Source organism: Cyclospora cayetanensis, unplaced genomic scaffold (assembly GCF_002999335.1).
Source record: "Cyclospora cayetanensis isolate NF1_C8 unplaced genomic scaffold, CcayRef3 CcayRef3_contig_180, whole genome shotgun sequence".
Taxonomy (NCBI): Eukaryota; Apicomplexa; class Conoidasida; order Eucoccidiorida; family Eimeriidae; genus Cyclospora; species Cyclospora cayetanensis.
The window spans coordinates 57986-82453 of record NW_020312126.1 but is presented as its reverse complement, the minus strand read 5'-3'; the positions used below and the strand labels follow the sequence as shown (position 1 = coordinate 82453).

At 54.0% G+C, this 24468-nt stretch overlaps 4 protein-coding genes across 4 annotated transcripts; 2 read left to right on the top strand and 2 right to left on the bottom strand.

Annotated features, from left to right (window-relative positions):
* Positions 1–788: 788 nt before the first annotated feature.
* On the bottom strand, positions 789–5236 carry LOC34618768. The gene is made up of 5 exons (XM_026337414.1): positions 5021–5236; positions 2567–2684; positions 2343–2446; positions 1500–1538; positions 789–1241 (listed from the first exon to the last, which is right to left on the bottom strand). The coding sequence occupies exons 1-5, from the start codon at positions 5234–5236 to the stop codon at positions 789–791; spliced, it is 930 nt and encodes a 309-aa protein (XP_026193199.1).
* A 3263-nt stretch (positions 5237–8499) lies between these two features.
* LOC34618769 (E3 ubiquitin-protein ligase Jade-2) lies at positions 8500–12453 on the top strand. The gene is made up of 8 exons (XM_026337413.1): positions 8500–8712; positions 8939–9125; positions 9265–9381; positions 10049–10273; positions 10821–10927; positions 11489–11572; positions 11861–11926; positions 12238–12453. The coding sequence occupies exons 1-8, from the start codon at positions 8500–8502 to the stop codon at positions 12451–12453; spliced, it is 1215 nt and encodes a 404-aa protein (XP_026193198.1).
* Positions 12454–13761: 1308 nt separating this feature from the next.
* LOC34618770 (U3 small nucleolar RNA-associated protein 21 homolog) lies at positions 13762–19590 on the bottom strand. The gene is made up of 11 exons (XM_026337412.1): positions 19351–19590; positions 18393–19185; positions 17857–17967; positions 17570–17697; positions 17293–17424; positions 16636–16977; positions 15862–16273; positions 15093–15397; positions 14730–14949; positions 14494–14585; positions 13762–13968 (listed from the first exon to the last, which is right to left on the bottom strand). Exons 1-11 carry the CDS (start codon positions 19588–19590, stop codon positions 13762–13764), a joined length of 2982 nt encoding a protein of 993 aa, XP_026193197.1.
* A 2113-nt stretch (positions 19591–21703) lies between these two features.
* Positions 21704–23117, top strand: LOC34618772. The gene is made up of 2 exons (XM_026337411.1): positions 21704–21841; positions 22662–23117. Exons 1-2 carry the CDS (start codon positions 21704–21706, stop codon positions 23115–23117), a joined length of 594 nt encoding a protein of 197 aa, XP_026193196.1.
* The last annotated feature ends 1351 nt before the right edge of the window (positions 23118–24468 follow it).

Genomic DNA, 24468 nt, shown 5'->3' with positions numbered 1-24468 from the left:
ATAAATTACTGGGAGATAAAGCTCCTACTTTGTATTTTTGCCAGGGTGCTTAGTTGATAGTATGGTTTTAGTGTTGGTGTGTGATGGGTGTGTACTTTAGATTTTGTGTGTGCGTGTGTGTGTGTTTGTATCTTTATTTGTTTTTTGTATGATTGAGTTTGTTTTTGTATTGTGTTGCGTAGTGTGTTGAGTGTTCTTTTTTGTGTTGGTGTATGTGTGTTTGTGTGTGTTTGTATGTGTGTGTGTGTGTGGTTGTGTGTGTGCGTGTGTGTGTGGGTGTAAGTGTGTGTGTGTGTGTGTGTGTAAGTGTGTGTGTAAGTGCGTAAGTGTGTGTAAGTGTGTGTGTGCTTGCTTGCTTGTTTACGAGGGAAACACCACGGTTTTTTCCCCGGGTTGTAAACAAATGCTGCCTGATTCAAAAGACGTACCCTCGATAAAATAGGGGGCCTGATCGCAAGGCCGCCGCTGCATGCAGCCCCAGGCAGTCCGACAAAAAAATCTCCGCGCGCGGAGGAAAACGCCGACGACGTGGCAGCGCCTTCTGCAGGCGTCCCCCTACTGGAGCTCGCAGCTGCCGAGGGAGTTGAAGCAGGAAAAGGCAGCAGATCCGCGAAAGGCTCGACAGGACTGCACGGATGCGACAAAGAGGAGAGAGGAAGCGCGAAAAATATGCGAAGAAATCGCATGCTTTTTGCACGGGGTGCGAGGGAGGGGGTGGTGCCAGTGGCTGGCCTCGCACCCTCTTATTAAGCAGAGGTGAAGGTTGAACAATGACGCGCGACGAGATCTTACGACGGCTTGTTTTGAGGTATCGCCGCAGAGGCAGCAGCAAGGATCATGTCGAGTTCAGAGCATTCTTCTGAAGCCCTTGATGGGGAGTTTTTCTCGGCGCCGCTAGTGTTGCCGCGGGGAGCTGGGAATTTATGCTCCGGCAAGCGAGCATTCAGAGACGGGAGCATCTGCTCAGCAGCCTCGCTTAGCGCTCCTTGGTGTTGACGATGCAGTCCTGAGGTGCTGTTACTCGCATACTGGGGTGTAAGGCATGTCGAGGCTGGCGGAGGGGGGGGAGGCTTCGGCGGGGTGGGGAGGCTGTGCAGGAGGCCTCCTTTTCCGCTCGGAAGAGACAAAGAAGGGGGGACTGGAAGACTGGCTGTCGCGAGAAGCCCCTCTAGAGAAACTGCCGGGAGTGAGGGAGTCTCTTGGCTGGAAGGCAGTGCAGCATCCACTGCGGACTGTTGCTCCTACGCCGATGCCAAACACACAGAGGCCCCTTTGAAAGGTCAAGACGCACGCAAGGAAACGCTTCAGCAAGGCGACGCAGGAAAGCTATACGCACGACTGGAGGGTTGCTATTCGATGGACAGCCGACAACCAATTGCCTAGGCACATTTTGGGGGTGTGCGGGGGGAGCTGGGTGGAGCAAAGGGAAGATTGGAAGGGGAAACGTCGGAGGAAGGCTTTCTCTGGAAAGAAGAATTCCCTTTTGAGTGCGGACTTACTGCCTTGACAGCGAAGTGGCGCTGTCGGTCTTCATCTACCTAAGGAACAAACACAACACTAGCACACCAAATTTTCACGATGGTGACAGTGCAGATCTCAAGGCTTCTCTGCTTCGAAGGCACCCTGAACACAGCCTCACTCTTCGGATGATGGCTTTGATTGCAGCGTCAATTTTGCGGTAATCCTCGAGGGAGAGCCCGTCATTCACTAGCGACGCAGGCAGCGCACACACGCACATGTAGCAGCATGATGCGTCCGTGTTTGGGAACGCCTAAGAGAAAAAGAGGCTATTCCAGAATTTGAAGCAAGAGGGTCGTTCTGCTGCAGACAGCCAGCTTACGAAGGAGGCAGACAAAGATGGGAAGGACGCGTTCTGCTGTGCTGCCAAGGGAGAGACACTGCGAGATGGTGGACAGGCAGGCGCTCAGAGCGGCACAGAAAGCAGCAGATGATTCGGATCGCCTCACCTATAGAGACGCACAGAGGGAGACATGCAGCATCAAACAAAAGGCATGCCAGCGAAACTCTCGTGCTTTTAAAACGCTTTTAACTCGCTGCTCTGGCCTAATTTTGACCTTGACTTGCAGCCTCAGGCAGCAACAGTGCACGTCTGCCCTCTATTATTATGCTGCTGATGCTTGTGCTGTTGCTGTTGCTGCTGGTGCTGTCGCTGCTGGTGCTGCTGGTGCTGTTGCTATCCGGGAGTCAACTAGATGAACAATGCGTTGGCATTTGCTGACATTATGGCCTAGAGGGATTGGAGGGAGTGAAATCGCGGGTGCTCTAGGAGAAGGGTGTAGAGTGTGTCTAACAGGCAGTCACAGAGAAGCATCTCGCATCACCTGCAGGAGCACAGGGAGAATTTGCGCCTCCACTGTATCCCGATCAAAAGAAGACCCCATCGATCGCAAAGCTTCCAATCCCGCCAAGCGAACTGCTGAAGACTCTGTGCGTGCATGCAAGCAACACAGCAAACTTCGAGGCTTCTCGCTCCGCATGTCTTCTTCCTAAGACGCCGTGCATGCTTCCTGGCATTTAGACGCTCAACAAGCAAGTCAACACCGACCTGCATTTGCAATGAGTGAGAGAACTCTGGGCAGGAAAAGCGTGCGGTGCGCAGTATAGTCAAAAACGCCATGCGACGTCTGTACAGCAGTGAGGGCTGCTTGTTGAATTTCTGGTGCCTGAAAAATCGCCAGACACAACGCCGCCATCACACATGCCGAAGGGCAGGTGCCCTGTGAGGCAGTCTTCTGGCGCAAGGACGGACGGATTCGAAGAAACAGCAGCGCACTTCGCCAGCGTTTTAGTCAAAGCAGACAGAAAGAAGGCGGCCACATGGCGACTGCATGAAGAGTCGGGAGAGAAGCACGCCAGCGATGCGGCGTGTAGCGTCTGGAAGGGGGCTTTTCCCGCTTCTTCGCTCACTCGAATATCCAGACACTTCAGAAGAAACGGCAGCAAAGCCTTTGAACGCGTCTCTTCATTGGCAGGCTTCACCAGGTTCTCGAATTCCGAGATCTGCGGCGCAGAGAAGAAAAGGATTCTGCCGACGCGCTGTGCGGCTAGCAACCTCCAGCACCCTCATAGCCACCCCATCCCTTCATGTCTCTCTTCAACGCGCTGCTCCTGCGCTGCTCGCATCTCTCCACGCCTGCCACCTGTTTGCCTCCCCTTCGTTCGCGCGTGCTGTGCGCTGCGCTGCGATGCCGTCGGTACATGCGCATAGGGTCGATTCAGCAAGCAGCAAAAGTATGACGCCGTGGCACTTCAACCCTATTGCCATTTCATTTTTTCCTATTCACACGCCTCTTGTGAAGGGGCGGGGGAATGGGGGGGAGGGAAGAGGAGGGACTGAACTCTGAACCTGCCACCTCTGTTCCTTCCTGCTGTATACATATATATATATATATATATATATATATATATATATATATATATACATATATATACATATACATATATATACATATATATACATATATATATGCTATGCCACGCCCTTCGCAACGCTTCCCTCCTCCCAACCGCATTCCACTATATATATAATACTTATACTGAGTATTAAATCGATGCTGATGGCTGGCCATGCGAAGGCGGTAGTCAGCGCCGCGCTCAATTCCTTTGCGAAATCGGCGTCTGGCGACGCCTCCCTTTGTCGCCTCGTAGCCTCAGCCTTCCACTGAACTCTGAACTCCCTTCCCGTGTTTCCTGTTTATCCTTTAGCTGTACATCGAGCTCATGAGAGGGCCACTAGGTAGAGAGAGAGACAGAGACAAAGAAAGAGTGAGAGAGACAACGAGAGTGAGAGAGACAACGAGAGTGAGAGTGAGAGAGAGACAAAGAGACAGAGAAAGGAGAAAAGAAAGAAAGAATGAATGAATGAAACAGAGAGATCGACGTGTCTCCCTTTGACGTACGAGGATAACAACCGCTTCGACTTGGATCTCTTTTGCTGTGAGCAACGGCTCCAGCTGTGGCCATACTCGGGATCTAAAGAAGGCGTCATCTTCTAACTACATCAGACACAGGGAAGGAGAAGACGAGGCGCTTTCCAGGCAGCAACCAAGCGGAGGGCAGCAGCGCACGAACAGTCGGTGGGGGGTGCTCAAGAAGGCAGAGCAATCGGATGCAAAGGCTGCCGCGCCAACGCCTCAAAGCAAGTGCAAGCAGTAGACGAGTTGCAGTAGCCGTTTTATTTCTCATTGGGAGGGGCAAGAAGTGCGAGACACGAGTCGAGCGCACCGTTTTGACAGCCCACAGGATGTTGGGTAGCAACGCCGGTAGTACTGCGGGGAACTTGAGGGCAGAGAGCAGAGGCTTAAGGACGAAAAGCCGCAAGACGCGGGATTGCTGCAGCTGCTTTCGCTGCTGCAGCAGGGGAAGCAGGCCCAAGAGGAACTGCTGTTGTTGCTGCTGCTCCTTTTCGTGGAGACAGGCGAGAAAGCGCAACGCTTTTGTCTCTGTGCTCAGCAAAAACGAACTCCCCAAGAAAGCCTCAATGCTAGGGCGCTGCAGGGGATCGGGATCGAGTCCTCGCGAGAGGAGCTGCAGCAACTCCGTCGCTGGAGTCGCTGCTGCCTCTGCTGCCGCTTGCTGAAAGAGTGAATCTGGCGGGAAGGAGGAGGCACGCAGGGGGGCCAGAGTGCTGCACTGCAGATCACAGGAAAGCAGCAAAAAGAATGCGCACAGAAAAGACACCACTGACGTGCAGCTGCTTCCCTCCTTCCCTCTCTCTCTCTGTGTCTCTTTTTTTTCTCTGTCTCTCTCTCTTTTTCCCTCTCTGTCGATGCGCACCGCATCACCCCCGTGATGATGATGCAGGAGGCGGAGCTGCTATCCAAATGTCGAGACTCGCGACAGTGTTGCTCAAGAACACACCTTCAGAGACAAGGTGGCCTTACACACGCGCAAGGAAAGGGTGTCTCTTAGACCATGGTGCACTGTATGCTCGAGGAGAAGGCAGCTTGAAAGCCGCCTTCGTAGCTCCTTTGCAGAGAGCAAGCGCTAGCTAACCTACCTGCTGCTGATGGTCTTGAAGTTCACCATCCTTGCACGTGGGGAGGCCTCTGGCACCGAGAATTTCCGCCGCAAGCAGAGAAAAGGAGAAAACATCCGCTGCCTCCGAAGCACGCGGGGGGAAGGCGCTAGAAAGCTCAGGCGCACTATAGCGAAGGGGAGGAGCCAACGCGAGTCCAGCACTTGAAGAGCTGCAGGCAGAAGCGCAGGCGCACATGCAATTTGGCGAAGCCACCACCTCGAGACAGAGAGAGACAGAGGGGGTGACAGCAGAACGCTACTGAGGATGAGCGAATCCGCAACGTATGTAGGAGAGGTCAAGTCAGCGGCAGACAGGCAGGCGGATACACGAGCAGCAGACAGATGCGCGAAAATGGCGCGCGCAGAAAGTCGCACAAACAGCAGGAGAACGACAAAAGGGAAACACGAGGCACGCGCAGCTCGCAGCGCAGGCCGTTCTCTTAAGACTTCCACTCGGGCAGCTTGCCTTTCTGGCTCTCTAGATATACATACATATATAATATATGTATGTACATAGATACATACATGTATTTGGCTATATACATAGACACATACATGTATGTCTCTCTATATGTTTCTAGATGCATCTCTCCATATATGCATCTATATATGTATATATATATGTACGTATATGTATGCATGCGTCGCTTCCCCTGCTCACAAGCCCCCGCGTACACCCTCCCTCGCAATATTCCCTTCTCCCAGAGGAAATTGACTGCAGCAGCACTGCCTTTGCGGCAGCCTCGTGTTTGGAAAAAGTTTCTCCCCCCGCCGAGCGGCGAAGTCTAAGAGTTGTCACAGACTCCGCGTGCTCGTACCCGAAAGAAAAGACACAAGGAGTGCCTTCGCTGTCGGCATGCGCCTGTCTTTCAACTGCAAAACAGAGGCCTCCCAGCTGCCAGCGACCTGCGCCGTCGATGAAGACAGAATCCGGGTGTATGTTCAGATGCAGCAGCTGACCGCTGCCGTGCAGGAAGGAGATCGCTTCGGCGATATCTAAAAGTCCACATTTTGCTTCCAGCAGGGAAGGCCCTTCGAGGGGGCATCCGAATGGAAGGGCTGTTGATGCCAGTTCGTTACAGCTGCTGCTGGCGCTGCTGCTGCTGCTGGCACTGCTGCTGCTGCTCAAGCTGGTGATGGAGCTTCCACCGCTGCCGCTGCGCTGCTCCGCGTTCGGCGGAAGGTAATAACCGGAAACAGTGGAGGCGACATGATGGAGGTCTTGCCTGTCGCTTGCATTTTGCGGAGAGCCCTTCGCGAAGGCAAGGAGCTGTCGAAGCGAACGCTCTACAGGCTTCGTGCAAAACACCCACGAGTCTTTGGCCTGCTGCAGCGGATCCACTACTTGCAGCAGACGCGGGTGCCGCAGCCGCTGCAGCAGCTGAGCGTCTTGCTGCAGCAGACTGCGCAGCTTCTGCAGTGCTGCTCCATCAGGGGCGAGAGCTGCTAGCTCTGGTGCACGCAGGTTTGCCGTGAATAAACAGACATCCACTCCAGGTCGTTCTGCATGCCGCCCCCGGTAAACCTGAGGAGTCCAACGTCAAATTAAGGTCCACATGTAGGCGGCATTAAGCCGCTGAGCTACGTGTGCGCGCCTTGCATGCAAAAGAAAGAGGCGACACATAAAAAGGCGGCGCGTTTCGACCTGTTTTACGTGAATCGTGCTGCCGCTGCTGCTGATGATATGCCTAGCAGTTGCAGCAGCTATGCTGAACAGCGAGTCCAGCTTGGCGGATAATACAGGACTGGCGGGCACCTAAGGGAGAATGAGGAAAGAGAATTGCTGCGGAGGGACAGGCTTAGAGAAGTTTTTGCCTTACCGTCCATCTGGCGTGCCGGGTGCCAGGAATGAGGAGCTCTCTGTCGACGTGGTATTGTTTGAGTAGGGGGTTCCCCATGTGTACTGACTAGAATTTGCACACACAGCAGACACCTCGACACCGAGTAGGCACCGCGGAGACGGAGGGCCGGACGAGTGAGTGCAACTCGAAAGGCCCCGTTTCCTGAAAGCCGATCAATGGGCACGCAAGAGGGGAATACGGGGAGAAGCAGCATAAACGCGTCCAGCAAGAGGATTCAGCAGCTCCTGCCCCGGAAACTCGAGTGGCCGTCGCTCCTCGTGTTCGTCGGAAGTGCAATTTGCGGTGCTGAAGAGAGTGTGGTGTTGTACCTCCTCAGAGGGGGGAATGCGTGCCTACGCTGGCTAGACGAAGAGCCAATTAGGCGGCAATCGAAAGAAGGTGACAGGAGGCCATAGTTCAAGGCGCGCCGAACGAACACTTCAAGGGCCTGAACAAGATACACCATGAGGCCCTCAATTGAAGCGCAGCTGTATGTGTACAGAGGAGCGCGCAGAGGTATTTGTGAAGAATTACGAAGAAGCACCAAATACATCGATCCCCTGAGGAAAACAAAAAGGCATTCACTCAAAGATACCGCTTTAAAATTATTTCGGTGAACTACGTGTGTCCGTGGCAATCCACAAGCAACAACCCAACACTACGTGGGCATGCATTCTAGGACGCCGCAGGCTACCGAGAAATACTGGCGCGATCCTGCATGAACAAGGCGCCTTCTTCATTATTTTTCCCTGCTTTCGGGCTCACCGGAGAGTTTTCTCTCTGCTGATTCGCCTTTTACTGCTGGGAGATTCTCGCGCCTCATGCCGTTCCGCGGCTTCTTGTGTGACATATGCAGCCCGTCGTTTGTGTCTGTTTGCGTAGTACATCGGCGTGCGGATATTTCCGATTTAGCTCTGTCTTGTGTTGATTCGAACTTTACGCCTTGCGCTGTGTTGATTCTCTCCACCTCTTCGGGAAATTGTAAAGTTGTACCCCCCGAAAAAGCTCACGGAAGGCTTGCTCTGGCCCTTTCTCAGCGTCACAAAGCCGTAGAACGATAAATTAGCCTTCCCTAGTTACAGGGTAACTCTCAAGTTTCCTTACTTGCAAACAACAGCAGCTACAGGAGCGCCAACAACTGCTGGCGCTGCATATCCACCTAAACCGCAACAGCGGCGTCAGCGGCGTTCCAGTGCAGCCGCGTACGTGCCTCGGGGGTCTATAAAATATCCCCGAGGGCCTCTGCTTTATGCCCGTGGCTTCGTATTTCCTAGATGGCCGCTACACAGCTCCCCTAGCGCGTTTGTGACGGTCCCTCTCTTATTAGGGAAGTGCCCCTGCATCTCCTCCCCAAGAGTTGGTGGGAGTCTCAAGCGATTAGAAGCACCGTTTGCCTAACTGTGCGGTGTACGGTGCGTGACGCCGTTCAACTTTGGAGGAAAGTTTTCGGCAATGAGTCCATTGGATAGCGTTACTTCATTTGTGTGAACACCGTCGCATACTGGGCGTTGCATCCCTCCGTGCTCTCTCGCATAGCCCCCAAGGATATTGCAATCTGCGTCTTGCCGCTAGGGACGGTACTTTGTAGAAGGGCAGTCCTGAAAAGACCGTGACGCCTATGGATTCAAGGCTTTCCTTGCCTCCAGTTTCTGCCTCTGCTGTATGCACAACTTTACTGAGGAGTCGATTTCGAGGGGGGCTGCGTCGGCTCTCTGCCTCTGCTTGGGAAAAGAAGTTCGAGCAGCAGCGACAGCTATGGATCCTTCTGGGTGAAGATCTGCAGGATGACGGCGTGCGGTGTGACGTATGCGCTAACGCTGACACCACGGCTGTAAGGCGGAGGGAGGCTTGCGTACGATAGGGTGCCCCTTTGCTTTTTAACGGCGCTGACACTGCGTACATTATGCGCGATATCTGGTTGCCAGACGGCCTTTAGTGTGTCTCTCGCTTCGCAGGTAGCCAATAAGGGCTGCTGCTTGATGCCTTGAAAGAAGCAGAGCCTTAGAGAGTTCGGTGGGGTCGGTCGTGTGTGCGCGGTGTCTGTACTCGCGGCTCAGGATGACGCCATCGTGTTGTGCGATGGCTGTGATGTGGCAGTCCATCAAAGCTGCTACCTAATAAGCGAAGTGCCGGAAGGCGAGTGGTATTGTGAATACTGCGCTGCCAAGAGGCGCGCAGACGACCACATGAAGAGGCTTAAAGCCGTTCAACAAAACAAAGACCTTACCGTGGAGCAGAAAGAAGGTATTGCACTCTCAAAGCGTTCGCAATGCGGCTATTTCTCCAGTTGCGAGTTTGAAAGCGCCTCGCGTTGGAAAGGGATTGCAGGGGAGGGGGGCTGTGACGGTGCAACTAAAAGTGTGTAACGTTTATGTGTTTTTAGCGGAGCTCACGGCGTTAGTCGCGAAGGCAGAAAGCAGCGGCACGGATATTCCTTGCCTTTCGCGGCGATGCGTCTTATGTCCACGGAGAGGGGGCGCCTTAATACGCACAACTGAGGGTATGAGACCTCTAGAAATTTCAGTTTCCGTATCCGTATCACGGACGGCACCATTCAAAGGCGTCTCAATCATTTTCTGGATCTCTCTGTCTCTTTCTTTCGATCGATCTTTCTCTCTCGATCTCTGTGTTTCTTACTCCCTATCCTTCTCTCTGTGTATCTGTATATCTTTTCTCCTGTGTGTTTGTCTATCTATTTCGGTCGGTTTCTCTGTATGGCGGCTCGCCACCCCACAGCGCATGGTCCTTCTCTGTCTGTCTCTATACTTTTCTTTCTTTCAATCTCTTTCTCTCCTTGTGTCTTTCAATCTCGCTCCGTTGCGGTGGGTGCTTGGTGCTTGTTTGCTGAGGGGAGAGAGAGCTCTCTCAGTTGACCTAGAGAGGCCTTTGTGTGTCTCTGTGTAGGGGTTGTTGTAAATGAGGGCATGCGCGGGCAGGCGATGTATGCCTGACCAAAGGGTGCCTTGGGTTGTGCGTTTTCCATGTACCCCTCTTCTCTGGCGAAAGCTCACTGTGGGGAGGAGAGAGGAGGAGTGTGGGGGAGTGTGAGGGGCCTCAGTCTCGCCGATCGAGTGCGGAATACTGTGCTGTTTTTCTGGTGTATAGCCGCCTGCATGCGTTCTTATAAGTTTTCACTGCAGCCTCGGCGTTTTTGTTTGCATTTGCAGGCTTATGGGCACACGTCAGTTGCGGCCTGTGGATTCCTGAATGTTGGGTAGTTGGCTGTCGGTCCGTTTGCGGCGTCCCTTTGATATGCGCATCGCGTTTCTCAGTCCCCTGCTGTATTTGCGGTTTGAGAGGAGGTGCCTCGATTCAGTGCGCATATGAGAAGTGCGTGACTTCCTTTCATGCGGCGTGCGCCGTTATGGCGGGCTTCGGGATGAACATAACAGGTATATATTCAGATCAAAGCGTTCAGCTTAGGGGGTGTTGTAGAAGCGCTGTAGGCGCGTGTTTAGAGGAGAACGGGGGAGGGGAAACAAGCTTTTGGATAGAAGGGAGTGGAGAGTCACTGAACAAGTACGCATAGAGAAGCCTCTGGCGGCTAGGGGGTGCGGAGCGGGGAACGTGCCGCCACATGCGCGAGCGCGAAGTATTCCATACTTGCGGTTGTGGAGCGCGTGTTGTTGGGTGTGCGTCAGCGGACTGCTGGGTAATTGGTGGGGTTGGTGGGGGTGAGAAGGGGAAGAAAGAGGGGACGGGGGTGCCTGACGGCGGGTTGCGTGTAGGGACCCCTCAGGTAGCAACGCGTGTAAGTACTGCTTTCAGTGTGTACGTCGATATTATGGCCTATCGTGTATGTACAGGATGATTCGGGGTAGAAACCAGCGGATTCAGAATTGAGGCCTCAGGATCTGATGGGGGTATGCATCGATCTATATGTATGTATGTATATCTATACGAATAGGTATTATATATGTATATCTGTTGTGCGAGCAGATCAAATCAATATTCAAAGGAAGAATAATGATGTGACATTTCATCCGTTTTGTTTGCGTCACCGGCTTTGTTCGCACACTCGTAGCGTTGCTACCGACGTCCCCCTGGTCAGTTCAGTATTTCGAATGCTGCGCGGAGGGGTTAGGTTTTTTAGTAAGATCGCGCAGCAGTGTGGCGCAGTAAAAGCCAGCAGCGGGCAATCTGAGGCCTAAGCGATGCGCTAGAAAGATGGTCGGTTGTAGTGGAGTTTGACGGCTTGCGGGATAGGATGGGATGGACGCAAACAGGGTGACAGTTCAGACCGCGCATATATAATGTGCATGGACGCGTGTCTGCCTCCCCTTGGCTGCGCTCCAGAAAGCCTTTGGGGGCAGTGCATCACCTGCCTCTTTTAGGGATGTGTGCATGGTTTGCAACAAAAGGCGACGGAGTCGTCACATGTTACGCTGTCGGCGCATCCAGCGAACCTCGCAGCGATTGCGAATTCGGCTGCATGCACTCAGGGGGGGGCGCTAGCGCAGGGAAGCACGTCGGGGTGTACCATCGAACTGCATTCGTGGTGTATCGGCCGTAACTCCGGTGTCAACCCCCTTGTTCAGTCACGAGCAAGTAAAGAAGCTTGCGTACACTGGAAAGCGGATGCGTGTTTTTTGTGGTTTCACGCTTAGGAGTTTCGACGATCCTCCCCTGACTTCAGCAGTGCCGCATACCAATGCGCGATGCTCGTTCGTCGCAACAGAGACATCATCCTCGTCCGTCTGCCAAGCACAGTTACACGTTGTTAACAACAGCTCAGTCTCCGTGTCGCGATGGGATCTCCTGCCTTTAGCTCTCCGCAAATGTTTCCTCCTCCTCTATAATCCTGCATGTGTGCTGCTTCGTGTGGCGCTGTCTGATCCGTTGCATGCACATTTGCAATACTTCTCCCTGTATGTCTGTGAGTGTGTGTATGTGTCGATACACTTCGGCAGCTGTCCAGGATTTCGGGGTTCGGTTGTGTGCAATGGCGTGTGTGTGTGTGAGTGTGTGTGTGTGCACAGTATACATCTCAACTGCAGCAAGAGGATAGCTTTTGGGCGGCACGCGTTTCTGCGTATCTCCTCAAAGTATGTGTTTTCCTAGTATGTGTTAAGGCTACGACCTAGTGCGTTTTCTTTTTTGCAAATTTTGCTTCTTCGTTTCCGCCACTGCATTCCAACGCGGTTGTACGCTGATGGGTCTGCGGCCATGTTCAGTTGTAAATCTCTGCATTCAGCTATCTGTACATAAATTCGTGCACACACACACATGTGGGCTTGTGGCGCAGTCAACTATGCAGACTTCAGCCACAGTAGGCATGCCAGTCTGTGCAGCAGTGGCCTTCGCAGGCGCTTGATAGCAGACGTTCGTGTACATATATATGTGCTTGCACCTTTAGGAACTACACGACAACATCCGCTGCCTGAGAACTCTCTGGAGTGCGCTGGAAGGGCCACCGACAAGGCGCCTCCACACCAAAGGTGTCGCCTTGCCCGCTGGCTGCGGAGCCTCGGAGAGCGCCTCGTCAACTGGTAATTCAGAGAGAAAGGCAGAAAAAAGAAAACAATATGGAATAGCAAAGCAAAAACCAAACAAAAGGCCAAGCACAAAATAGGCTAGTCGGGGGGACTTCGGTGTAGGTTCATCGTGAGGGGCCATGAAGCACTCGACATGCAGAACTCTGGAAGGGCCCCCAGGTTTAAAGGGCCCCTCATGTTTTGGGGCACCCCTGGAGTTTACGCGGGTGCCATTTAACTTGCTGAAATGGCTGTTTGGCAGAAAGGGGAGGAAGCCTTCATTAATACCTTGGGCGGTTGACAGTAGAGCAGCAACTGCGAGGAAGAGCAGCGTCGAAGCATCGGGATATTAATTGGCACGCAAAACTGAAACGTAGAATATGGGCAAGGCGACCCCTGCCCTATGATTTAGAAGAACGTGCAAGAGAATAGGCAGACTCGTCATTTTGCGAGTTGAAAGTGAAAGAAATGCGTTCCACGGCTGCTCAACTTAGCGCGCAGCTATCTTTGAGGGAGGTTTCCATAACCTGCATCTCGCTGTCTAGGGTATTGAGTCTCTGGCTAGCGCTGCCCTCCGGGTTCCGGCTAGTCACCCTATCCGAATTTCTGCATGGCGAGATTTCCTCTCTTCTTACAGCTCGTTACACAGCAATTCTTTACTTGAAATTTCAAGCTATTACCTATCCTCTAGTGTCGAGTCATGTGTACGCAGATCTAGAGCTCAAACTTGTGAAATCGCTGTGCCCAAGTGACAAAGACTCAGTAACACGGTTTTGTCAGGAACTCGAAAGACGTATTGCACATTTGTAGATGCACAAAACTGCGCCTCACGGAAGTCCCATCTACTCTTGGGGTGTTCTGTGTAGAGGCTTAAGCGCCTCCGTGTGTCAAAAGGCAGCCTTGCATCAGACACCATCAGTGAATATATCTTTGCCTTCCCGTGTTTCTCTTAATGTTCTTCATCAGGCGACGTATATCGTTTTTGAGCAGAACATGAGTGCAAGGCAAACAGAGCGGCAGTACATCCTTTCCAAGAAGCCCGGTTTGCCTTTACGGCTATGGATGTTCATCTCATAGCTTACTCCTTCGAAAGTAGACCCTAAATTCCTAGGAATGCCTATGGAAAAACCTGTAGCATGAGCTTCAGCTTCGCCCTTCAAGCTATCTGCGGCACCCCCATGTGCCCACTGGACATTTGCTTTTGGACGAAGCGTTTAACTTGTCGCTGTATGTGCATAGACTACATACCACCATATGCAAATGCGCTTCTCTGTCTTCTACCTGCAAGCATCCGGCCCTAATTCGGCTTTTCCCGCATGCCTCTGCTGCTCGCCACACAGATATACAAGAGATACCTTTAGGTCTACCAGATTTATTTGCGGCCGGCTCTTCCCGTGGGGTCGTTTTCAATCCATTTGTAGATGCGCAAGGAACTTCAGCGAGCACTCTAGTCTGTGAAATTGCTTCTCCAAGGCTCCCCAGTCCCTCTGCTGTATGTCCTCTAGCTCCTCCAAAATTGGTAGAGCGGCAGCAGATAAGCTTGTGGCAGTCGCTGCTTTGGTGTTTTCTCCATCTGCTGCTGTAGCGTTCGATAGCAGAATGTCACTATGGGCCTGCCAGGGAAGAAACATAAAGCGCAGCTCAATGACCCACTGAGATGCTATCATACATACAATAGAGAACAGTAGAGAGGGAATCCAGCAAGTAACACGATATATGCGCCGGCGTGCAGAACTCGAATCCGTTGGCACTGATACAGAGCCTGTAGAGACGCGCTGAATAGCAGGAGGAAAGAGACACGAGGCAACAATGACAGGAGTTCAGGGGTAATAATTCGGACCTTGAGAAATACGGCGAGGAGCGTTTGCACCAGATCCGCATTATTTTTGTGTAGAAGATGGAATCGGAAAAAGCGAAGCATCTCCAGGACCTGAATGCAAAGCAACGAAAAGCGAAACTGTGTTGGGGCGGAGGATGAGGTAGATGCGATGAAGAAGGAGATGAGAGGGTGCCAAGAAGGGGGAGGGGTGCGGAGGGGATGGAGGGAACGAAAAGCAAGGAGCGGCTTCTTGACTGCATGCAGCTTTGTGCTGTTGCGTTCCCTTTTGGTTGCTGTATGCATGTATGGGCTGCAGTACCTCTTCCTCTGGCGCGCCTGCTGTCGGCCCAATCTCCCCAAGAGCTAAGGCAACTCCTGTTGGTGAGCAGCTGCGGAGATACTCCAAGATGGCTGCATGTAGGCACACTCAAGGGCACTGGTGCGCTAATACGAAGTCTCGAAAAGCGGCTTGCAGGGAAGGAAGGAAGAAACGGCACGGCCCGCCTCTGCCTGTCTCTACCTGCAATTAACGGCACTGGCATGAGAGCGCCTCACCGTCGTATTTCTGTCCTTCGCGAGTGTTTTTCATAGCTAGCAGCTTTTGGAGTTTTGACCGAGAAATATTTCTTCTATCGCTCTGTTTCTTGTCGACCGCTTGCGCCGCCCCTTCCGACAAATCCTCACTGGCCGGCAGGATCATCACGGTCCCCTCCTCTTCAAAACGCGAAGGAATAAAAAATGGCGCATCGGGGAGAGGCTCGGGGGCCCTTGTTGGCTGCAATGAAAGCACCCACGCGCTAAGAGCTGCATGCACCCCCAAAGCTAACCTAGTCTGGCGTAATCTAGCCTAGCCTAGTCCCCCGAGCCGAACGGAGCAAAGCCGACAGCATTTCGTAGTGTTATTTTTACACCACCTACCTTGGCCTGCGCTTTTATTTCGTCAATGTACAAAATCGCATGCAAATGCGCGGGAGGCACCCCCGAGAGGGTGACGGCGCCTGGCACGAGGGGTTGTGCTTTGCTTTTGTACTGCCGCATCAGCGCTGCTGCCGCAGCCTCTTCATCTTGGCTCTCGGCCTTGCATGCTGCTCCCGCTATTGATGCGACGTCTGCTGCAGCATTCGCATCCTCCATTGGGAAGGGCGTTCGAGGGGTGGCGTGAAGCAGAGGGGTACCCAGCGAGGCATCAAACACATACTTATTTGTCCAAACGAAAACTCCGCCTGTAGCAAGTGTCAGAAAAGCGAGACGCGACCCCTAATGCAATTCGCAAATGCCACCCATCTTCCCAGGAAACGTCCTCGCAAAATATAGCCCTCCAAAAGCCCGCTCACAAACATGTGCTCTTCTGATAGAGATATATGTAGACCCGTAGCTCTATAGGCAAGGAAGCGTGAATGCACAGGAAGAAAGGCGCAAAGGAACTGCCCGCAGACACGGCAACAGAGAATGCACACCGGGCAGAAGGGCAGGAAACTAAGCCGTGGAGTAGAATAAATATACACATCTACATAGAAACATTTTTATGTATGTACATACATATACATATGCACATACGTATGTAAATACAGATATATGCAAAACGACTTATCTAGACATAACTACATACACATATGGGTAAAGTGGTGGGATTCAAAGATCGTTACAGCTGAATCTGCCTGTGTATGAATATGATATGTGCGCGGACCCTGTGCATGTGGGTGGGCCGTGAGGAGGCGCGCGCCGGAGGGGTCGAAGGTGATATCGCTGGGGGGTGACTTGAACTGCATCCAATCGACAACGGCGGCTCCAAGGATGTCATATACCCATACGGAGCTGTCCGTACACCCCGCTGCGAGCCAGCGTCCATCCGGCGAGAAGCAAAGGCAGCTGGCGAGGGGAAGGGGGACGGAGGGGGCGATGGCGGTGATCACGCGCACAACGGTTAAGGACAGAGCATCAACGAGGCACACAGCACCGTTCCGAAAGAGGACCGCAACCAAGACACCTGATGACTTGAACAAGCAGATGCCTCCCCCGTTTCCACCTCCAGGAAGCGTTAGAGGCATGCAAGAGCGGGCATGACGAGAGCGGACGTCCCACAGCACCAAGCAGCAGTCCTGCAGCAAGTCGTATACACCGCACACGACTGCAGAGGGAGCACTTGCATGCAACCGAGCAGCCGATACGCGGCGCGGGAGGCGCGTGCATCTAAGCAGCACCCTCCGCAAGCCCCTGTCCACGCAAACGGGATTAACTGCCAAACGAGCACGAAGTGGCACGCCACCATCAACGGATACGCATCTCCTTGGCAGGGCAGTAGCAGTCTATACACCCCGTTCAGCGCGCGCGGGCAGCAACGCCGGTAAAAACGGCGCGCGGGAAAGGACAGGTGCATGCACGAAAACGGAGCTCAACGCAGGACGGAGCAGCGGAGATGTGTTCTACAGGCACTTTTTCGGGAGAAATAACGCAGACAAACCTCTGGATCCGAAGAGGCAGAAGCTACAACAGACGGCCCGAGCATCGCCAAGCCGCAAACAGCTCCTCTATGAGCCGTCCCCCATGCTTCGTGTTGAGACGCACGGCTGCTGCTGCTGCGAGGTTTCGCGCCCATCGTGTTGTCAGTACTCCTGGCGTTTGCAAGGGGACCCTCGGTTCGCACAAACTCGCCGCGATGCAGGCACGACTGAAGGTTGAATTTGTGCATGCGGCCGTCCGCGTAGCCGACAAAGCAGAAACTGCCGCATGAGCTGCAGCACACGGCAGTCGCTGGTTCTGCAGATACGCCGGCGCGCGAAGGCGGTTGCAGCACGCGAGGCTCCTGAAAAGGCAGCAAAACATCGAGCCACAAAACGCGTCGTGTGCGACGCACGAAAAGGAATCACACTGCGGAAATTCCCCACATGCGAGCAACCGCGTCCGCGTGCGGGATTGGGAAAGAGACAAACCGAGAGCCCTTCCCCCCGCCGGCTGTGAGGCTGAAGTGTGAGGAGTGTGCGCGCATAGTAGCCAAGGGCAAAGAACGCGCGACTACATCTTCCGCCCGTGCCCTTCTGAGAAATCTCCTCCTTCCTCCTCCGTCCTCTTAACGGCCTCTCATCATCGGGCAGCAAACGAATGGAGCGAAGAGCCTTACGAGCGCCTTATTCTTCGCACTCCACAGGAATACCTGATGCGTCCTCTCGTGAGCTGTTGCAATGGTTGCCCAATCAAAGTGCCGCCACGAGGAGAAACTCATGGAGACAATGCCCCGCAGCCGACGTACTGACTGCAGCACCCACAAAGTTCACAGCACAGCACCCCATGGCGTCTCGCGCGGAAGAAGAAATACACGCGCTGCCTGCTTGGCAACAATTTGTAACGCCGGCGCTATTAGCACACAAATATGAAATCTGCACCCTCTCCCACCGTACCTGCAGTTTACTCTTGAGATTTTTCTGAGAGAAGATGCAGTTTTGCTGCTGCTGGATCATAGACGTAAATCCCAAGTGCCCTCGGCCGCCCAAACAGCTCGCAGTCAGCAGCTCAGTTCCCTCCGAGCCTACAAAAGACAACTCACAGCAGCCCTTTCAACGCTTGGCTCTGCAGCCAGACACCGGCATATCTTTGACAAAGGAAGATTCACTCGAATGTGCTTGAAAACGCGCGCCTCAGAGGTATACCCCAGGACAAACACACCCCTAAACTTTGAGAGGCTCACTGTAGAATTGCATGTGCGTGACGCTTCCCACGTGTCCTCTGCGAGCCTTCAGCTCTCGCGGAATGCCATCAGGTTGATCTATTACCCACTCAATCAATGCATTATCCAGACCTGAAGCACACCGCAACAGAAACATCCCCGAGGGCTTCAACGCACACAGCCGCTCACCGCATACGCGCTCGCAAACACCCACAACTCCCACAACTACAACTCCCACAACTTCCACAACTCCAACTACCACAAGTAAACTCCCGCAACTACCACAACTACAACTTCCACAACTCCAACTACCACAACTAAAATCCCACAACTACAACTCCCACAACTCCCACAACTCCCACACTCCAACTACCCCAACTCCAACTACGACTACCCCACCTACAACTCCCACACTACAACTACCCCAACTACAACTACCACCACAACTACCACACACGTCTGATAAGCTCTGCAGCATCCCGCCTAAATCATGGGCTCGCAACAAGCACGCGCGAAGAGCGTCTCCCCCTCACTTCCCCCCCTTTCCCCCGCCTTACCCGTAGTAATCAAGACGGGCTGAGCGGGCAGAAACTGGATGTGCGAGACAGCCGCTCTGTGTGCGTGTGGCACGCAATCCAAGAGGCGCCCTTCCGCCAGGCCCCAAACACAAAGGTCACCGTTGCATGCACCGCTCATGAGCACTGCAGCGGCAGTTTCTGCTGCAGCGCTCGCGGCATCCGCAGAATCCGATCGGAAGGCGAGGGCACACACTGACCCCTGCGCTGCACTCTGCTGAAACTGGAGCAGCAGCTCATCCCGCTTCAAATCGATCACGAAGATTGCGCCGTTGCTGAATCCAACTGCAACGACGTCTGGACTGGCACTCTGCGCTAAGGCCGTGATGCTGCTGCCGCTCTTCTGACTGCTCCCCGCGCCGTCGATACAGCTGAACTGATGCAGCTTCTGACCAGACACCACGTTCCACAGCTCCAGGACGCCCTCCCGAGCAACTAGCAGCTTGTTGAGAAAAGTCTCCGGGTGCAACAGCCTCTGCACGCGGAGAGGCCCCTGGAGCGGCAGCACGCGCACAAGCTCGCCAGTCTCCTTCTCCCAAACGGCTACCACTCGTGGGCAGTGGGAAACGAGGAAGGGGCCTATTCCCAGGATCCCCTCGACAGGCTCTACATGAGGACCTGCGGGGAGGGGCCCCTCGGAGCGAACTGCCGCGCCATAAATCCGCAGGAGCTGCAGACGATTGAACGCGAAGATCGCAGTCTTCACGCCGGCATAGACAACAGGGCCGTCGCACCAAAGCGCGCGAATGGAGCCGGGAAGCGGCGGCGACGCGATCTGAAGCTGCAGCTTTTTCGAACAATACACATGAAACTGTCTGCCGACGCTGCAGCAGATAAAGGCCTCAAAGCCATGAGTCCATAAACCGAAGGAGACACCGCTTGTCACCTTCCCGATGACGCGGCAGGACGAGAACAGAAGGCTGCTCCCCGCATGCCTCGCGGCAGGAAGGAGGCTCTCCCCGAGATCGGAACGGACAGAATGCGCGAGTGGCAGGGTGCTCTTCACAGCAGCAGAGGCAGGATCTCCCGCAGGCACTTCGTTGGGGAGCGCGAACGCCTCTGCACTTCGCGATTCGCGCATCCGAGAGGGGGGAAGTGCCCGTTGCCGCTTCGAGATTTGAACTCCTCCAGAGGAGGCCTCTCCGGCTGCCTCGTCTTCGGACGAAGAATGCTCCGCCATAGTGGCCTCCGTCGATACCATTGCAGCCGGAAGGCAAAAAGGGAAGGGCCGAGTTGGCAAGCTACTCGGGCTGCTGTTGATGCTACTCGTGCTGCTGTTGATGCTACGCGTGCTGCTGTTGATGCTACGCGTGCTGCTGTTGATGCTACTCGGGCTGCTGTTGAGGCTACTCGGGCTGCTGTTCGTGCTACTCGGGCTGCTGCTCCAGGAAGAAGGCGGCTAGCAGCAAGCAGGAGAGTGTCGCAGGCGCATACAGAGAGCAGACGTTTCCTTCGGGGAGGGGAGGCGGCTGCAGGTAAGACAGCGCGAGGAGGGATATCTGGGGAGAAGTGGTGGAAGTAAAGGAACTGGAGAGAAGGGGGGAGTGGGTGGGAGTGGGGAAAGTGGAGGTTGCGAGCCTGGACTGGGGAGAAGCCTCGAAAGAGCTTAACTGCTCCGCCCTCTCGGTTCCTTCTTGAGAGGTCTCTGCATGCGGAGGCAAGGCAGCGCTGCCGGCTGCCTTCGTGAGATCCAGAGAGACGCACAGACGCGAGAAGAAAGAAGAAGGCCGAATATTAGGAAGGAGGGCAGCCCCCACAACGCGGGAAGCAGCTGCGCGCTCCTCGCAGAGGCACTTTCCCTCCTTCTGGAAGTTGTTCGACCCTAGATCCGCGAGGGAAGAGGCCTCAGCTGCACCTTGATCAGCGGTGAAGAAGAATTCTAAAGAACTCGTTTTTCAGAAGACAAAACACTCCCGACGGCGGCAGCGAACAAAGGAAAGGCAGCCGGTAGGAGGGAGGCGAGAAGCTGCAAGGCCCTTCTTCCCGGCTAGGGAAGGGGGGAGCCAGAAGGGAGCCTTCCGATTGCGGCTGCTGGAGGTGAAAGTGAGACCCTTCTTTATTCTGCATGACTGTTCTTTAAAAGCAAATGGCGCTAATTAGCGCGGGTAGAACGCCGCTGCCTCGCCTGAAATTCTCGACAGCCTTACAGCGGTGCCTGCCCGGACTGTGACAGACCACGCGGCGAGCTTGAGCAGAGAAGAGGACGGGGAGGCAGAAGAGGAGCGCTTCATCATCGCCACACTCTTGGCCGTCCTTTCTCCAGGAAAACACGCTGAAGATCGTTTTTTGCACAGAAGGCGCGCAGGCGTGCGCGGGTGCAGATCCGCATTAGGCCGCCCTGCCTCTGCCTCTACATTCTCTTGCAACTTGTGATGCTTCCCGCCTGCGTGCTTCGCTCCGAGACTGGAGAACGGGCTTGGAGGGAGAGCCGCCGACTCTGCAGCGGGAGGGCCGAAGACGGTGCTCGATGTCATAATCCGCATACACATGCACATGCATACGTGTATATGCCTCCCACCGCGCTTCTCATCCCTCGCAAAGCACGGGTGGAGTAGAACTGCGGGCTTTCCCATTGCTCAACTTGCATGCCTTGCGCATGCCCTCGCCAAACGAAAATACGCTACCTCGCGGTGTGAGTGCCACCCTCTTGGCGTTGGAGGAGGCCATCCTACCCTCCACAGCTCTCAGCGGAGCAGCATCTAAACCCAGCAGATACATGCAGTCAACAGGAGCGCGCTGAGTCTCCTGGCTTTACGCGGCCTGTGCTTCCTTTTGCTGCCCTTCAGATGCCTTTATCCTGTCCCCTTTCCCCCCCTCCCCCCCGCGTCGCACGCTCCAATTTCACGGGAGCTTAGACACCCCCACGTGAATCTGCCGCCTTCGCACGTCTACACACAGGCAAAGAAGCCTCTCTTAAGTCGACTTTTGAACTCCCTAGGAAAAACTTCCCCGGCCCCCCTCCCACACCCTTGGTGCCCTCTGGGGAGGGAAGCAGAGGGAAAAGGAAGAGGGAAGACTCTGTCTTGCGTCTCTCTATCTGCCGTCTCTCTTGCTCTTGAATTCTATCTCTCGATCTCTCGGCTGCTCCCGTAGTCGCTTAGCCCTGCGCCTCCTCAGCCGCGTTGTGGGCGCCTTGTGTATATCTGTGCGTCGGGGACGTTGCCTGAAGAAGACCACTTGCTGCTTCAGAGCAGCACGGCCTCTTTCTCTCTGTCGAGAGGCTTCTGCTCTCTTCATTAGCCACGCTTATTGTGCAGAGAAGGGGGAAGCGACACGGCAGTTGAACAGGCACCATGGGGTGCTGCCCCTCGCGCTACAGCGGTGTCAGAGACGGGGGTTCGGGTTTGTCTTCACCCCCACAGATAGCGTTTCTAGGTCTTGATGGATCGGGAAAGACTACGCTCATGTACAAGACGCTTATACCAGGTGCAGTGCTCTTTTGGGGGAAGAAGCACGACGAGGACGCTGCTACCTGCTGCTGCGTCTGGGGGGTCTGGCTGCTCTGCGCTGCTTAGCAGGGGGCTTAGGAGTCGTGTGCATGCGTCTCGATTCACTTCCTTTTCGTGCGCGTTCAGCAGAGAAAGCGCTCATGTGCATCTGCTTGGCATCGTGGACACCCCAATCCGTTTCCAAAGAACGCACTTCTTTGGCGCTGTCTGTGTGTGTGTGTGCCTGCTCTCTCTCAGAGTGGGTAGGCATCGCTGGTTCTTTGCCGCCAACCTCCGCTTTCCACTATGAGCGACTCCAGAGGGGCAAGCTGCAGATCGGGATGTGGGATTTATCGGGGGCTTTGGCAGTAAGCAGAATTGGGGAAGATCAGGATGTCGCCGGAAGGAAGGAAGGGTCACACACGCTCCAGGCTCTGGAGGGAACTAGGGTTTGCAGGGCACTTCGCTTACGCATAATATTTATTATATGTAGATGCGCCCCTCTCGGTTTCCGTTTGTGGTCTTTTCCTCCCAGTACATCTTTCTATTCACCTGTGTGTCTGTCTGTCTGTGTCTGTGTGTCTGTTTCTGTGTGCGCATCTGTTTCTATGTGCGCATCTGTTTCTATGTGTGTGTTTCTGTCTGTGTGTGTCTGTCTGTGTGTCTGTGTGTCTGTCTGTGTGTCTGTCTGTCTGTCTGTCTGTGTCTATGATTCTGTCTGTCCATTAACTCGCGTGGATACATGCACGTCACAAGAAAGACTAAGGCAGTGCCATCTCCTTTAGTGTCGTTTTTTGCTGAGATGTTTGTCTTGTGCCTCCAGCTTCGCGGTTCGTGGTCAGCCTTTTACCGCTACGTTGATCTGTGGTGCGTTGTCTACGTGATCAACCTTCTGGAAACCCAAGAAGACAGGCTTACTGAGAACAAGGCGATTCTCATGCAATTGGCGAATGAGGCCTGCCTCAAGGCAGCGTGCATTGTTGTTGTTCTAAACACTATGGGAACGCCTCCAGAGAGCGCCCCCGTGCCTCCTTCGCAGCTAGTCAGCAGGCTGGGGCTGTATGAAGTTGCTTCGACAGAAGGTCAAAGGATTAAGTGGTTTGTCGTGGACTGCAGAAAAGGAGAGACGGACCCCCAGTGGGCAGAAGCTTTCCGCTTCATTCTAGATCGATTTCACAGAATCATTTATCCTCCGCCGCCCCCCCCTAAACGAAAAGAAAAGAAAGGGGGAGCGCAAGAAGGCGTGCCAGTTGTTCCCGAAGACGCGGACGCCCCTTAAGTCTCTGAGGAAGGACCACCTCTCCATGCACAGTAGCACACGCGAAGCAGGGGGTAACTTGGTGGAGTGAACAGCCTCCAGGCACACAGACAGACGTCCAGTGCACAGATGTAACTGCCTCTGATGGGTTGTCGTATGTAGGAGCCGAGCGCTCTCTCCATCGTGCACCTCAGAATTTTCACCCCGGGAAGCCCCCGCAGGAGCGACTCCCTAGGGTGCATGGTGAGACTACCCCATGCATGCAGTCCCTGGCGTCTTACTGGTGGCTGTTGCTCACCAGCCTGCATAACGCGGCATCGCCTCCCTTGTTTATTCACGCAACGCCCGTATATTTATTCGGCAGCAGTAGCTGCCATCTTTAAAGCCGCCTTTGAGCCCGTTTGTGCGAAAGGCAAGAGAGGGCCTTCGCGGTTTACGCTAAACACGGGCTCGAGGCAGGCAGTGTGCCTCGCAAACGGGTAGATCCGTCTTTTAAAATGCAGTACTAAGAATTGGGCAACGAAAAGTTTATTTCGACAAACTCCGTGTATTGAAGCGATATTAGATGCTATCAGAACAAGCTTCATTTTAGCAGCCCCACTTCTTTTAACGCTTTCGTAAGGCCATGAACACATTGTATTTCTGAGCAGTAGATCCACAGGCATACTCTCCTTAACCATTTTTTGCGCTGGCTCTCAAGGTACTCACAAGCAACCCTTCATAGGTGCAGGAGGGTGAGTTGAATTTCGCCCTTATTCGGCCAAAATACGACTGCGGAAACAGCGAAAACGGTGATTCTATTTATTTTCCATGGCTCCGACTGACGTATACGGGACAGAAATGTGTTGTGCTGTGTGCGGCGTTGCGGTCCTTGTCTACGCATACGGCTCACCGACTTCGCCATCGCTTGCCTACTTCGCGTCTCTAGATAGACGTAGCGTGGAGGGTGCAAACATGAATTCCCTTCTATTCAGGGAAGTACAACTAGGCTAACCCACAAATGCCCATACAGCCAGCATTCTGCGAGGGCGAATACATACCTGGATGTGTCTACACATGAATTATGAGTTTGAGTGCAGTTTAGGGAAGAGTGAGGGAAGGGGGGTGGGCAGGTTAAGGGAATTAGTGTTATGCGCAAAAGGGCATGACGTGTCTACACATGTATCATGAGTTTGAGTGCAGTTCAGGGAAGAGGGAGGGAAGGGTGGCGGGCAGGTTAAGGGGGTTGGTGTTATGCCCCCATAAGGAGCCGCAAGGCCCTCAGTGCGCTTCCTCTCTGTGCCTCTCTAATCCCCTTCATAGTGCTGACTCCGGTTCGTTCCTAAGCTCTCCCCAGGCGCGAGCAACGCTCTTCATGGCCCTGAATTGCCAG